Raw genomic sequence first — 14,374 nt, forward strand, 5'->3', positions numbered from 1 at the left:
TATAACAGGGGTCTAATGAGTTTAAATTGCTCTCATCCAAGGACATTAGTGATGTTTTCCAAATAGTCAAACCTATAAATCTGTTGCTATTTCTAAGCTTTTTTTATTTAAAAAATCCATTATTTTATTATAACTGTTTCACCTTTTTCCTTTCATTATATCCATCCCTTTCTGTTTCCTTGTTCGTGCTCTGAACTCTTTTGGAATGACATTAATTTCTATTTTTAAGATTATTTAAGTTTAGATGGCATGATCAGTACTTGTGTAAAATCTCACATCACATCATGGAAAATATTATTTTCCAGGATGTGAATGGCAGGAGTAGGACTTGAGGAGAATATTATCGATTCAAAGTTGTGTTTTGCTTTAAATTCCACTTCCATTCTTTCCTGAGAAAGGAACAACTATCCCTCACAACTTTTGTCATTGAAAGTTGTTTTTTGTTGGTTTGGTTTGGTTTTTGGTTTAACATGCATGTTATATAGACCAGTTATTTCAGGCGAGGGAAAAGATTAAAATAGTTAAAAATGGAGAGAAATGGGGAAAAGTAATTTTAAGGGAGAGGGAAGAGATAGGACACTTCAAAGTGCCTGACTGTCTCCTCAAAATTAAGATATTTATGGTAGCAATCTCTTTTTAAAAATAGAAAATGGAATTCTGAGTCATCTTGGTACTTTTGAAATTTTATCCGAACTGGTTTATTTAGAGTATTGTTTATGTATTTGAAGCTGGAATAAGTTTTCTCTGAGATTATGCATCAGTACTAATATTTCACAGTTTTGTTACAAAAAGACAAGGTATATTTTTAAAAGTTTTCTTTAACAATACCTCTGCTATTTTAGTATAGTTAAAAATAAATAAATAATGCTTGCCTCTCTTAGACAAAATTCTGATCTGTTTGTCGAAAACATCTACTTGTTAATTGTTGTATTTAATTTTGACCTAGTTTAGTTGCTATGCAGTTCTTAGATTTGTCCATTTGGACGTTAGGAATAATTTCTTCACTGAAAGAGTGGTTAAACATTGGAACAGGCTGCCCAGGGAAGTGGTTGAGTCACCATCCCTGGAGGTATTTAAGACGTGTAGATGAGGCACTTAGGGACATGGTTTAGTGGGCATGGTGGTGTTGGGTTGACGCTTGGACTGGATGATCTTAGAGGTCTTTTCCAACCTTAATGATTCTATGATTCTATGATTTTCCATGTGGCTTGAAATTACTTAACTAAAAATAATATTCCAAATGTGAACTTGATTCTCCTCTACATGTTTACACAAGAAATTTCATATAAAGCTTCCCTTAAGACAAAGTTTGTGCATATTTTGGGTGGCAAATAGATCCCCTAGATATTGTTCTGCATTATGAAATGGCCCCTAGAAAATGGCCCCACTTTTTAATATTGTAATGATGCATTCTTCACCATAAATACTTGTTAAAAAATGTAAGGAGGAGGATTTAAGTTTCATTTTATTTTGCTTTTTCTGTCTCTATAATATTATTTTGCTGTTATTTACCGTTGTACTTTTTATTTAAATGTGTACTAAAGAACTCCACTCCATTATGCTGCTGCCAATTGTAATTATCAGTGCCTGTTTGCCCTTGTGGGATCTGGAGCTAGTGTGAATGACCTTGATGAGAGGGGTTGTACACCTCTGCACTATGCAGCTGCATCAGACACAGATGGAAAGTAAGTGGCATGCTTTGTACTAAAGCTTTTCTCCTTAGAAACATTTGAGCTCTGAATTTCATGTACGTTCTGCCTTCAGATTTGCCAAATGCATTTTTTATATTTTTAAAGATTAAACTTGACAGGGGCTTGTTCATTGTATATAAAATATTTTATGTAACAAATATTTCTGAGCATAATGAACAATAGTAAAATGTATTGTAATTTTTTTGTTATGTCCTATAATGCAGGTGTCCTAATTCAGGATTTCATGGAAATAGTTTTTAATCCCACCTGCTGCATAGTGGTTGAGTAAATATTGTTTGTGGGGGTTATTATGACAGTTGTGAGCAGTAGGGTCATTTTTCTTTAAAATCAAATTCTGATGAAGGATGGTATGTTTTATGGAGGGTTCTTAATGTTGCCCAAAAATGTGTGTAGCTAGTCAGAAATACACTGTAAAACTAGACTGTGAGTTACAGCAGGACTACATCAGGATAGAAATTACCTCGACATTTCAATATAAGGTGCTTTATCCATTTGGCGTTGGTTAAACTATTCATGTTTGGCATTACAACTCTACCTCTTGTTAGTGTAAATTTTTGTGAAGTAGTTACACTTTTATTAATGAAATGCATCCAGAAACTTTCATAAATCCATAAATGTCTCTTGTGTGTGTTTATTTTGTAACTAATGGTTATATTTAACATAGTTATTAATGACTTAAATGCTTACATGCAAAGCTCATATAGATAGCACAAAATTGATGAGGTTACTTACGCTCCAGACATTGTATATATTGAGGAGACTTGAGAAGAGTAGCACTTGCACGTGCACACACTCACATAGATAGGTCAAAACAAGCGGGTGTGCAGTTTCGCCTTTCACTGGAAAAGAGTGCTGTATACGGCCATATAACCTTGTTTTAATACAGCACCTTTTAAAAGGTGAGGTAGCAATAGGAACGTGGTGGCATGTAACTTACAGATTGGGTTTTGAAGGATAAATAAAGAATACTTTCATGGCCATTTAACTAATATTTCAAGTACATGCCTTTTTTATGTAAAGCCAAATTTCAAAACAAAATTGTCTGCCGCTTTTTAGATGCACTTTCAATTCCTGCTGGAGTTTGCTGAGATAGTTTTACTTTAATTGCCCTCTTACAAGTTGAGCTAGGATTAATTTTAGCTTCACAGTTGCTCTGAAAACCTCCAAACTATAATGGTTCTTCAGATGACATCGTTTTGCCATCTGTCTTATAAAAGGCACGAGCAAGAATGATGATGGCAATACTGCAGAGCTGTGGGAGATAACTCAAAGAATCGTCTCTGGAACCCACATGATACTGCCCTTCTGATTAACAGTTGGCTCTCTGGAAGACAGGCTGCAAAGCAGAATGGCCTGAGGAGAAGCTTTTTATATTGATGCAGCAAGATGATTAGTAACAGCTGGAAAACCAGTACTGCTCAGCTCATATTCAAAATAGGAATGAAGCTAAAAATGATTACTGAGTTGGAATATAAAGCCTGGGGAAAAAAAAAACGTCAGGAAATTATCTATATAGAAATTCCAAAGATATTTATATGCATTTTTATAGTCTCTGTTCAGACATCTTTAAAGACACATTTTAGGGACAAAGATGTTTTTGTTGAAAATTATTTTCCTGTTTGGAAATGTTTGGAAATGTTTCTTTTCTATCTTTATCAAATGCTTCTGATCTGGAACAAACACCAGTAAGCCTCATTTTGACAAGACTAGACAGAAAAACATGATCACAGAATGAGATGAACTAAGCAGCATCTTAAGGGAGAAAAAACATGCTCTTTCTATTAGAATTATTTAATAGACAGTACACCAATAAATAAATGGGAAGTAAATTTAACTTACCTGGGCTTTCAGAAAGTTTGATTAATCTCCTTTTAAAGAGGCCTGTTGAGGACAGTTAAGTATGCAAAAGATGCTAAGTTAATCTCTTTCCTGGTTGAGAACAAACAGCAAAAATAATTATGTTTTGCATTGGAAAGAATGGGTACTCAAGGACTTTGCTTCCTGCAGTGTATTTAGTGTATTGTGTTTTTTGTGAGCACACAAATACAGGGAGCACACAAGTATAGAAATTCAGGTAGCCAAGGCCAGTGATGTTTAACATTTATTAATGAGCCATGAATGTTAATAAAAAATCATTGATTAAAATTAACAAAGGAAGTTAGACAATTGGACAAGTAAAATATAGGGACAGTAATTCTTACTCAGTGGGGCAAATTGATTTGTCTTTAGATTCTCAGAAATCTCATCCCGTTCCAATTCAAATAAAAACATGCAAGCATGGTTGCCATTAATGAAATCCAGGCATTTGTTTACTAGGCAAATAAAACCCAAATTAGTTGGTTAAAATTGTAGATATGCTTTACAGGTAGCTTTTTGTTAGATACACTGAACTTGGTAAGTGTGAGTGCACCTTGGTGTCGCTCCTGTTCTTCTCAACTTTGTAATGAGACAGAGTACTTCATAATTAGACACCTCTTTGTTCATAGTTTTTCCTGCAGCTTTTTGCCCCTTTCATCTTCACTCACCTGCTTTGTTACTTTCAACCTTTGTCTGGGATGGAAAAGCAAATGTCAGGTCTTCACTTCAGCAAATCGCTGTTGTTGCACATGAGGTTATTGGGCCCTTGACCCAGTACAGCTGTCTTACTCGTGTTGAAATGTGTTTCCATTTCATCACAGCTGGTACTGGATCTCATTCAGATGATGAACTTGCCTGGAGTCAGCAAATGGAACAGTGCCCTTCCTTGAAAGAACTTACGAAGGGTTCTGGTGTTGCAGGGTCATGCTGTCTTCCCTCAGGAGATGGCTGCTTTTGTAGAATTTCTGCCTGTGTTTCTCCAAGGTTTGAATGTTCTCCAGGGTTTTGAATGATCAAGTTTCTACTCTTAATGGCATTGATCAGCGGTTAGGATTCCTGCCTCTCAAATCTAAATCTGCCATATCCCACTCCACATTTTTCACATGACATCACAGCATACCCGTATCATACAACTACAAATGTTGAAATTTCCTTTAATGTTCTGCCAAACAATTTCCCATGAGATAAATGGGAACTAAACCCCTCATATTGTCAGTGTATCCAACTGACCCATTTGTCACTACTGATAATGCTAATCTGTGAGACCTTTAGATAAACTGTGCTAAGGAAGAAAGATTCCAAGATGGATTTGACAAGATAATATATTTTTTAGCTTTACTTGCATTTTATTTAACTGATAAAGGAGACGTATTTCATAATCCCAGAGAGAAGGGATGGTGACCTGTTGTACACTTCAGAAAACCATATGGCTTCTCCAGCAAGTTCAAGGTCATGATGGTGACTAGCTATAAACGTCTCTGCATTCCAAGGGCATGTCTTTGTGCTTCTTGACGTACAGAATTAATCTTTCCAACTATAATATAAAGTATGTGTTGTGTACAAAGTAGCTTCACTTAAAGGTGTTCCTGGACTATTATCAATGCAAGGTTCTCCTGTCTGGATTTGCCATAGGAACAATAAATAGTCCTAAACCAACAGTTGTAACAAGCCATTTTAGAAGGATTGGAATGTCACTCTCCCTTGCTGGACTTCTGCCTGATGACGTGGCCATGCAGAGGTTGGGCGTCTTTAGACTTTCACCTCCCAGATTTTGTTTAGCTCTAGTTCAGTCTTTAGAAAGCCCTTCTATTGCAGGATGTATTCCAAGTCATAAGAGATGATTGCATTTGAATGTACGACTACTACCTCAGTGATGTCTTACCTGTGTTTTAGTCACAGAGCAGCATATAGCTTCACAGTAGACTTTACAAGACTTACAAATCTGGGATGGATGTTACCCTAGCTGCTTGGTGGTCCTTTCCTGAATGGTCAGGCAGTCCTTCAGTGGTGAGAAGACCTACTCATTCCATTCTTCATTTTGCTTTATCATAACAGATGATCCTTTATAGGCAGAGAGCACTTGTGAAAATGCAGTTGTGGATATCTCAGGGCAAAAGGATCAACCGTTTCGTATCAGTGTTCTTGAGCTCAGAGCTGTGTAGAACACATGCTAAGCTTTCTGATCTTCCCTTCAAAAATACTGTGCCCAGGTCTCAACAGACAATCTAATCACAATGTGGAGTGTTGACAAGTGGGATGTCATGAAGTCTTTTTTTTTCCCCTGCTGGAAGCAAATGATCCAGCCATTCAATATACTAGCAGATGGTTTTGAATCAATTCAGCTTTGGTGAACCCAGACTGGGAGATCAGATCCAAGGATCTGAAGTCCATCTGCCTTTTGTGAAGTACCAGATCTTCTGTTCTCAAGTCAGGTAGTCTTATGAATTAGACGCAGTCTTGGTTCTGTTATCAGGTAAAATGGTATGTGCAGTTTCTCAGATCATGAAGGTTCTGCTTAAGGTAGGACATGAGGAGACCTTCATAATCCTAACTGTTTGAGCAAACTGAGACAAATTAAGTACCAGAATCGTCTTAATCTGTCAATAAGAAATCTAAAATCTCTTCTCCTTTCCTATTCTATTAATTCAGAATTTTAGAGGCTCTGTACAATCTTGATCTTGCTCAGTGTCTACGTGGATGTTTGTGGGCTCTTATAGTCTCATGAATACATTTGCAAAATAACCTGATGTTATTCTGGGACTGTTTGTTTCTCACCAGTCTTTATCCTCTTATCCTGAAGCTCTTGAAGCTGAGATTGTTATGTGTCAGGTAGTTCAGTCTAGATCAATTTACCCCTTCATTCTCTCATGGCTACCGCTTTAGAGTTCTCATTCTCATTATTTGTAGGCTTTGCAAAATGTTGCTGAAATGGTAGACAACATAAAATTATAAATAAGTAGGGTTATTTGTTGGAATCGTTTAGTGTGCATGCATGGATTCTCTTAAAAACAGAAAAATAGGGAGAGGGAGCTGACGTTAATACCCTATTTTTCATCCTCCTGGCTGAGTGTCTGTGGTTGAAACTGTGCTAATCATGTTCTGCCTTACAACTTTGTGTAAGGAATGGTAGGATACAAGTATGCCAACAACTAAGTATGTTTACGATATAAAAAAATCAATAAATTAGTGTCTGGTAGTGGAAGTGTATGTGTGTGTGACTCTGGGATGCATACCATGAAGAACTCAGCTATTGGTTCTCTTCCTTCTGTATGAAGTACAGAAGAATGTACTGATACAGAAAAACATACAAAAATAGTAATCATTTATATTAACAAAGGTAACTGCAGTTGTATTAGGAGGAGGAAAGTTAGTTGTATTAGTTAGGAGGAAAATAGCCATGAAATACTAGTTTTAACCAAGTCAGATAATTCAGAGGATGCAGGATGTCTGCAGAGAAGGATTCTTTCAAATTTTGGAAGCTTTGTGATTGACCTTAACACTTGGTGTAATGAGTTAGGTGTTCTCTAGTCCTAGCCATTATTGCACGTTAAATCAGTGTTCCTGTGTGCTGTATTCTATTTTCCAATTGAATTGGAACAATTTATCACTTGTTGAAAGTGTAAAGTTGAAATTCAACATTTAGATATATGGTTGCATATGTCAATTTAAATAGGTGCCTGGAATACTTGCTAAGAAATGATGCCAATCCCGGGATCCGAGACAAACAAGGATACAATGCAGTTCATTATTCAGCTGCTTATGGTCATCGCTTATGTCTTGAATTGGTAAGAAAATGTATCATAGATGAAAGCTATAACAGCTGCTCTTACAGAGTATGATGCAGAGGCTAGGGGATTCCCCTACCTTGGTTCTTCATCTGTAAGCTAGGTCAATAGTGTTTTTCAGCCCCTGTGAGGATGAATATTTAAGCACTTGGTACTCTTAAAACAGGGGCAAGGTGAGGAGCTAAGATGGTAGATACTGGCTTAAAAAGATAATACATTCTGACATGAAAAGATAACTGGTTGAGGATGTGGGATATTAGTTTTGGTTTGTTTCTTAACTTAGAATACACTGCTAAATTTTTTCCTGATGGCTGAAATAAAATAACCGCAGGTTACCCACTGAGAAGTGTTAAGACATATCACAGGTGTCATCTGAAGGAGCAAATTAAAATGTAGGAAAAACCTGTAAAGTAAGGGTGCCTTTTAAAATAGTTCACATAGTTACAGTAACTAACAGCCACATAATAGAATTTTAGATAATAAAGCCTCAGCTAGTTTTTTATTAATCCCTTTGCAAAAATGTGTATGTTATTTGATATGCTAATTTTATCTTCTCTGTGTTATACAACTTAGTATTTTTATACAAATTATACTTTTATATTCAAATGTATTCAAACATGAATTCTGAATGTTTTTAATTGCAGATTGCAAGCGAAACGCCTCTAGATGTTGTAAGTGTATTATTTCTCACTGTTTTTTTTTTTTTTACTTAGACATTCGTCTGACCATGTTATAAAAGTGTGATAGTGAAAATTTAGTGATCTGAATGTATTTGGTGTTCTTCTAACACTTTGAATGTTTTAATTCTACTAGTGTACTAAATTAAATATGGTCTTGAAAAAGACCCAGAAAAAACTTTAGAATACATCTGAAAGTAACAAATAGAAATGTAAACAGATAGGTATTTTAATCCTGTTTTATAATGCTTGTGCCTTTTTTGGGTCCATTTCTTCTCTTTGGGAAATGTTTTTCTGTTCTGAGAAACTATCCTGCCTTCTGGCTTTTTGTATTGTTTTCTTGCGGACTTTTCACCTAATCTAAATGCTTACTTGTTTGTTTGGTGGGGATTTTTTTTTCCTACTACAGCTGTTCTCACCTGTCTCTGTCTTCCCTTTATATGCATTTCATCTATATTATTTCATATGGCTGCTTCATGCAAAATAATAATTTTACATTAGTTTCTGATTTAATTATTGCATTGTTATGGAAAGTTAAACAACTGTGCTTGGGAGATGAATATGGGAGAGAGGTTGCAGTCATTGCAATTCAAACTCTTTAAAAGGTTGAAGGAGATCTAGAATTCCTAAGCAAACTGTAATCCTATATTATTTTTCTTCCTATTTTTCTTCCTTTATTTTTCCATCTGTGTATACTGGAAACTGTAGCAATTATTGCTGAATGTTTTTAAAGGTGAGGGGGTTTTGCACTCACTCTGACTTTCTCTCTCTGCTAAGCTAATGGAAACATCAGGTACTGACATGCTGAATGATTCAGACAACAGAGCACCTATAAGTCCACTGCATTTAGCTGTAAGTATTTCATTCTTTAGTGATGATAGCTCATCTAATTGAAAACAGTTATTGACATAGGTTTATTCATTCTGGATTGTTTTAAAATAGGTCAATAACAATAAATGAAACACAAAAATACGTACATAATATTGCCGAATGAGCTATACAGGGCGATTTTTGCATTTCACCTGAAACTTGCTTCATGGAAGTTTCATTTGGAATCTTCTAATTAAGATTTATGTTATAATTTATACTATTGAAATTTTTAGACGACTTGTTTTATAAGTAATGATGACTTTTTTTTTTATCATCATCATTGTTTCACCCTCATCATTGTTTAGTATGAGAAATGTTTGTCCTTAATAGTTTAATAAAGATTTGCACAAAGAGTAGCGTAGGAGGGGACCTGATGAAACTGTCTATACGAATATACTCAAAATACAGAGTAACCAGCTTTCATCTTTTCACTGGACTTCGAGCAATTGAAAAACCACAATGTACTTTCTGAAAATAGGCTAAATCTCATGCAGTACATATATATATATGGGCAAAGTAAAAAGTCATCTTTAATACTGGTAAATGAAAGCAGTTAGATGAGACTGTTCCTGGAAATGAGTTTTGTCTGGGGGAAGAGGTTATGTATCCATGAGTATACATTAAAAATTTATTATGGAAACTATAAAACCATAGTTGTGGATGTTTATTTTCATTACTAACTTTGACATTTTGTCTTGACACATACCTGCAGAGTATCCTCTATGCTATTTTTTTATCCTTGTATATCCATTCTGATCTCTTAACTGTTTCATCCCCTAAGTCCCTTCTGTTTACCAGTTATGTTAATTGTAGCTATTTGTACTGTATTCTTTTTACTTACAAATTTCACTGGCTTTTTCTTTTTTAAATAGTTTGCATACGTTTCTCACTTGAAATAATCTGATGGTGATGTAACTATAACATGAAGCAATGAAACATGCAGTATTCAAAATACTGGTAGTTACACAAATTGGAGACAAGACAATTTTCTGAAAGTAGTTTCAGTTGCTGACTGAAAGAATAAATTGGAAAAAACTCACCAACCTTCTTGCTTGAAATTGTGGGGGTTTTTTAATTAGTTGTAACTGTTGTAACTCTTATGTGCTGCATCAGTAGTTCTTCCACGTGTTAAAATGAAAATACTATCTTCACAGTTTCATTTATGTAATCCTGGTAAGAAAGGGAAAAATGTGAAGGATGGGAAAATTGAAGAATTTTCTTATTCTTGTAGGCCTATCATGGCCACCATCAAGCTCTGGAAGTGTTGGTACAGTCGCTGCTGGACCTTGATGTGAGGAATAATAACGGAAGGACACCATTGGATCTTGCTGCCTTTAAAGGACACGTGGAATGTGTAGATGTGCTCATTAATCAGGGAGCATCAATCTTGGTGAAAGATTATGTTGTAAAGAGGACCCCAATACATGCTGCAGGTATGTGCTAACCGCTAACCTCTAAACTTTTGGGTTTTGAAGTGGATCATCTTTGTGTTTAGAAGTCTCTACGATTAATGTTCTAAGAAATGGTGTTTAGGAATAGACGATGGCTTTTAAGGTACGTGCTATGCTGAGAAAGGTGTAACAAAGCAGTTGCGGGTAGAAGCCGGTATTAACCCAATAAATCATTTCGGCTCGAGGAGTGCTGTTCCACACTGCTCTCTGGAAGGGTGCATTGTCCTTGTCCATTCAAGGCTAGCTGTGCTGACGGGTGTCAGTGACATGTTCCTGCTCCTCTCCTCGTCTTTCATGCAGCCCAAACTGAAGGCCCAAATTTAGATACGTGAATTGTGTTCCTGTCTTGGCAGGAAAATACTTCTAAAAATGACTGGAGTCTTGGAGAATTTTGTCAGTTTGAGAAGAGACATGAAAACTATACTTTGGGTTTTTTCCAAGGATTTAAATGACTGAGTGTTTTCAAAATAACAGCAATCCTTTGCAATATTTTGTCGCTGCCTTTCCTAGAAAACTTCTATATACCTACCTTTTTCAAAGTCTAGCATTCATACTATATTCTTATATTTTCCTCTCTTTGAAAATAGGCTGGTTTAAATTGACATTTATAGTTATGGTGTTATAGAAATGTTGCAGTAAAAACAGCACTATGTACAAAACATTATCATTCTAACCACTTAATTTGTTGTCCATGAGCACAAGCTGTATTCTTCTATTTGATTTAGCTTCTCCTAACTTCTGTTAGCATTTCTGTCTGCTACAGAAGCATGAATTGTCACTGTTCTTATGTGGACTGAATACAGCAACTGTATGTCAGAAATAATTTCCCCTCCAACAAGCAATCATTTATCTTTCATGAGTTGCATTTAAATGTGATTTCTCAATTTTTTGTTTCTTCTCTTTTTCCTTTTTTTTAACTGGTTGGTTAATTACTTCTATGCATTACATTTCCTTCCCTTCTTTCTAAATGTGATTTCAATTATCATTTCATAATTGTGCACGTGCCAGACTTGCTAAAAAATCTGTGTATGATTGGCTAGGTGTGTGTTTACCTGTGCCTTAAAAGCAAAAAAAAAGCAAAAAGCTTAAAAACTTAAGCAAAAGTTATGCTAATGACTATATTTAATTATTCCTCCTTGTGGATGTTGTATAAGCATATATTCTAATTATGGTTAACATTTGCAACCTCATTTATATGTAAAAAACAAATACCTGTTGGCAATTGACAGTTGGAATAGATTATTTTTAATACTATACAGTTGAGAATACCTAATTTCTGAAATAATTTTCTAGTGTTCACATTTTTTGTTTTTAATGTAAGTTATAACAATGGTAAAGCTGTACAGTGGATTCTCAAGGTAAATGGGCTTTAGTCTGAGCCGGTTACGGTTCTGTTTGAGCCGTATACTCAAAGGCAATTAAGGTAAAACTCGTATTTTTATGATGTTTTACAGCTACAAATGGTCACTCAGAATGTTTGCGGCTATTGATAGGAAATGCAGAACCGCAGAATGCAGTGGACATTCAAGATGGAAATGGACAGTGAGTTTAAACGATGCACAATTCTGTTCTTCACAAGTTACTGCATTTTATAAAAGGAAAAACTAAATATTTTATACATCAGTGATTTTGAATTTATTACTTTAAAGGGAGATGATATTTGAACTAGGACAAATGAGACTGTGTATTTTGCAATAAACATAATATTGGCAGTGAAAAATGTTCTTGTTCAGTTGGGAGGAAACTAAAATGTGTCTTACTGCCAGATGCTGAAAAAATGGATTCTAGCAACTTAATCAGGACTTCTGAATTAGGGGATATTAATTTATTTTCTAAAAAGCAAATATGAGTGGTATTCTCAGAGTGAAGGTAGTGCTAGAGAAGATCATTGATGATGTAAATTTTAACAGCGTTGTCCAGAAGGACAGTAGTCATTACATTTCAGCTGAGTGCTAGTCTGTTAAATTTCCATGTAGATTACACTTTATTTCACTCTCTGCTTAGGACTCCTCTGATGTTGTCAGTTCTCAATGGGCACACTGACTGCGTTTATTCACTCCTTAATAAAGGAGCAAATGTAGATGCCAAAGATAAGTGGGGAAGGACGGCATTACATAGAGGGGTAAGAGAATATTCCTTTTCTGCCCTTTCCAGTTTTATACATACTAATTTCCAATACAGACTTAATATGTAGTGTTAATGTCTCATTATTCTCATCTTTCCATTCTTAGTTTTTTGTTGTCTTTTTAGTTGTTTTGAAAAGGCAAGCTTTTGCCTGTTTGCTCCGTACCCTCAGAATTCTTTTGGACTTCTAGAGTCTCTTAATCTTGCTGGAAAGTGTTGACTAGAGAGGAGTACAGCTTTTTGTTATGGGGTGGGGGTAGTGTTAATGGGAGGAAGAAAAGTGTGATGCATGCCATATGCCAAATATTTTTTTATAGTCTCTGCCAGATAAGACAATTGAATGAGCCCTAGAGATTAGCAGTTCATTCAAGCAGTTATTCCAAGAAATTATTCTGTCATCAATATGATAATACATTGCTATTTTTCCAACAGAATGGCTGTTTCCAGGAATAAAAGTAACAACTGTGCTTATTTTGTTATTACTTAAAAATGTAAGAAATTGCCTGAAGTTTGTTTGCTTTAGTTATATACATGAATATTTGCAAACTTGCTATTTCCTATCTCTCTCTCACAGGCAGTTACTGGGCATGAGGAATGTGTGGAAGCATTGCTTCAACATGGTGCTAAGTCCTTATTACGAGACTGTAGGGGGCGAACCCCTATACACTTGTCAGCTGCATGTGGACATATAGGTGTTCTAGGAGCTCTCCTGCAGTCAGCTACATCTGTGGATGCAATACCTGCAATAGCAGACAATCACGGCTATACATCACTGCATTGGGCCTGCTATAATGGTAAAATACATTAAAGTTAAAATACAGGTCTAAATGTATTTGTTGATATTGAAATAGAATTATTACTACTTAAAAAAGCAACATAAAAAGTCTGTCCTCTTTCAGTTCGTTTTAGTCAATGTGACAATATGACGGACATGATATCTTGAGGGGGAATGCATTAACATCTAATACATAGTGAGAGGTGTTTATTTTTGTACTACATTTTTGTTATAAACTGCCTTCTTAGTTTTATGCCTCAAGGAGTCTTTCAAGAAATTCAGCATAGTACCTGTGAATACAAATGTGCCACACATCCCAAAAAAATAACCTTCACAGGGAGTCTTGGGAAGAATGGTTTCAGATTAAATCTTTTTTTTAAATTTCCTTCAAATCAACCTTGATAGGCACAAGAAGCTAAAGTATATAAAAGTGATTCAATAAGAATTTTTTTTTTCTTCACTGGTCCTTTTCTTCATTGATACTTTTCTTGGATTTGGGGGTTAGGGAGGCCTTAAGAGGTAGGAAACTCATTCAGCTCCTTTGCTGCAGAATCTGTTCTGTGTGTTCCTTTCCGACATAGTAGAGGTTCTCATTTATTTCACCTCTGAGTCACATGACAGAGAAAGATCAAGAAGTAAGGGTTTAGAGCTTCACTTTACCAATTATTTTTAAGTGAATAACTAACTAGACTGTCTTCACAGCTGAAGCAACTGGGTAATACACTGGTAATTTGAACTAGAATAACATCTCTTTATGACATTCATAAAATTAAACTCTTACAGCTTGGTCCATTTTCAGAGTGACCACTGGCTGAATAAAACAGAACTGAAATATGCTTGATTTGTAGAATGAAAATTTGACAGGACTTGCAAAAATGCAAATCTTCAGACAACAGTGAATGTTGAACTAAGGTTTTCTGCATATATGCATCAAAGATCAAACAGATAGTTACAATTGTTAGCTACCTGTACAGCAGCAGGCTATAGAATTTTGAAAATAATAGTATTATAGGTTGAACATGTTCTTTTTAAGTTTTTGTTATAACTATTGGCTTGTTTTTTCTTTTGGTTTAGCAAGACAGTGGAACAATAATAACCCTCCGATGGTGGAGACGTTTTCATG

The 14,374-nt window shown here is 35.4% G+C and overlaps 1 protein-coding gene across 7 annotated transcripts in view; it reads left to right on the forward strand.

Annotated features, from left to right (window-relative positions):
• Nucleotides 1–14,374, forward strand: part of ANKRD28 (ankyrin repeat domain 28) — a 125,416-nt gene that overhangs the window by 99,336 nt on the left and 11,706 nt on the right. For all 7 annotated transcript variants that reach the window (XM_075143465.1, XM_075143466.1, XM_075143461.1 and 4 more), the window contains 8 exons: nucleotides 1,545–1,685; nucleotides 7,243–7,354; nucleotides 7,999–8,025; nucleotides 8,809–8,883; nucleotides 10,133–10,334; nucleotides 11,807–11,894; nucleotides 12,357–12,474; nucleotides 13,051–13,270. In XM_075143465.1, the coding sequence (XP_074999566.1) occupies nucleotides 1,545–1,685; nucleotides 7,243–7,354; nucleotides 7,999–8,025; nucleotides 8,809–8,883; nucleotides 10,133–10,334; nucleotides 11,807–11,894; nucleotides 12,357–12,474; nucleotides 13,051–13,270 (983 nt within the window). The remainder of the gene's footprint in view (nucleotides 1–1,544; nucleotides 1,686–7,242; nucleotides 7,355–7,998; nucleotides 8,026–8,808; nucleotides 8,884–10,132; nucleotides 10,335–11,806; nucleotides 11,895–12,356; nucleotides 12,475–13,050; nucleotides 13,271–14,374) is intronic.

This window comes from Calonectris borealis, chromosome 2 (assembly GCF_964195595.1).
Source record: "Calonectris borealis chromosome 2, bCalBor7.hap1.2, whole genome shotgun sequence".
Lineage (NCBI taxonomy): Eukaryota > Metazoa > Chordata > Aves > Procellariiformes > Procellariidae > Calonectris > Calonectris borealis.